Below are 1,732 nucleotides of genomic sequence, written 5' to 3'. Positions count from 1 at the left end.
TCAGTAGGACTTCTTCACTTCAAGTATTCTTTCTACCGCCCAGCACACACGCACATAGGAGTACTGCACAGTTCTGCCCTTCTCCAAGGACTGAGACGCACACCGCTCAGAAGAGGAGCTTTGTAATGTTCAGCTTACTTCCAGAAGCCCCGAGCGTGCTCTGCCTTGCATTTGTACCTACCGTAACAGCTAACACACACGTTGTGGAAACACAAGTACGCAGCTGGGGAAAACCAGGGAAAGAACGAAGTGAAAACTGAGACCGAACATCAAGAATGATAAATCTTCTTACCAATCTACGGGACACGGCTCAACAGTAATTCACACAAAGCCTCAACAATTTAGTTTGCAACTTTATTTCTTTATAAGTTATTGGTATAAAGTTTAATATCTAATTATACAGTAATCTGGGGATTTTAAGGGAAGCTTATTTTGTCCTTTTTAGTGTCTTTTGCCATTTGGTCCTCAGACATGTTTTAAGAGGACTGATATGATACGTGTACCTTAAATCTCTGTACAAAACCACTTCAAGCCTTTGTTTTGTTTTTCTGAGTAGGATGCACAAATCATGCATATTGTAGACAATGTAGCGGTCAAGGAAATATTTCCCTCGTTAAACTAAGGCAGTTAAAACCCCATGAATATCAATTGAGTAATTTGGAGGAGTAAAAAGGCTTCCTCGGTGCTCATGTATTCTTTGAGCAAATACGATGTTCAGTAAGACACGCCCTCTTGGAATTATGATTGATTTGATTGCTGTCTGCATTGAAAAGACAGCGATTGTCAAAGACAGCATTTAATTATGTACATTTTATAATGTCACTAACCCATCCACTTTTGAATATGAACTCCTCAGCGTTAAGCATTGTGTAAAACCACATGCAAAAATTGCCATAAAATTTTTTAAATAGAACCAAATTGGCAAGTTTTTGGAAAGGATATTTCAATGTTAAAAAAAATATACTGTCTATTAAAATGAGCACTTCAAGTAACTTAAATATCTTTAGCAAACATGTCCAGCAAGAGACTCTCTGTAAAAGAAATTGTTCTTAGAACAAAAACCTAATGAATGGCTATTTAGACACTAATTTTTCAACACAGTGGTGGGTCTGTGTGAAACAATTCGTAATCTAAATAAAGTGAGTCCATTACACTGTTAAAAAAACATACATTAAGCAGGACTGATTAACTATTGCATTTCTGTATTTACAAAAGTGCTTAGCATAACAAAATTACCTAAAAAAATATAAACTTTACCGATATCGTTTGGTTCTATGTGTACTCCTAGATCTGCACTTGGAGAAAAATAGTATTTACATTGCTAGGTTTAGACAAGTTTCCTGTTATTTTTAAAGAAATTTAACAAAACTCCCCACACAAATGGACCCCTATGCAAGTCAATTCATTCCATCTGGCTCATCTCAAGTCGAGCAGAAGGAAATCCTTGAGTACTGAGCAGTATAAATAGTTCTAGCCGTTGTCTGCGGCATTAGACCCCAATACAGGCTGCCGACAAATTGGGCAAGTGGAGTTTTCAGAGAGCCAGCGATCAATACAATGGATATGAAACTCATGCATACAAGGTAACTGCCTTAGCTTATTCCCTGTTACATATTCATTAATGCAAACACTACACGTTTTACTTATTTCATTTTCGGTGTGAATATCCCCATAGTTCCGGGTAGAAAGATTGTCAATCTGCTCTTTGGTTAAACCTCTTAAACGATCGTCA

General features: G+C 37.1%; 1 protein-coding gene across 1 annotated transcript in view; it reads right to left on the bottom strand.

Moving 5' to 3' along the window:
• Nucleotides 1-350: 350 nt before the first annotated feature.
• The window catches only part of RNF6 (ring finger protein (C3H2C3 type) 6), a 4,992-nt gene continuing 3,610 nt past the window's right edge, over nt 351-1,732 (bottom strand). The window contains exon 4 of the mRNA XM_009327875.1: nt 351-1,717. Coding sequence (XP_009326150.1) covers nt 1,471-1,717 — 247 coding nt within the window. The 3' untranslated portion in view covers nt 351-1,470. The remainder of the gene's footprint in view (nt 1,718-1,732) is intronic.

Source organism: Pygoscelis adeliae, unplaced genomic scaffold (genome assembly GCF_000699105.1).
Source record: "Pygoscelis adeliae isolate BGI_AS28 unplaced genomic scaffold, ASM69910v1 Scaffold14, whole genome shotgun sequence".
Classification (NCBI taxonomy): Eukaryota; Metazoa; Chordata; class Aves; order Sphenisciformes; family Spheniscidae; genus Pygoscelis; species Pygoscelis adeliae.
The sequence above is the reverse complement of the archived record's forward strand: the minus strand, read 5'-3'. Positions and strand labels throughout refer to the sequence as shown.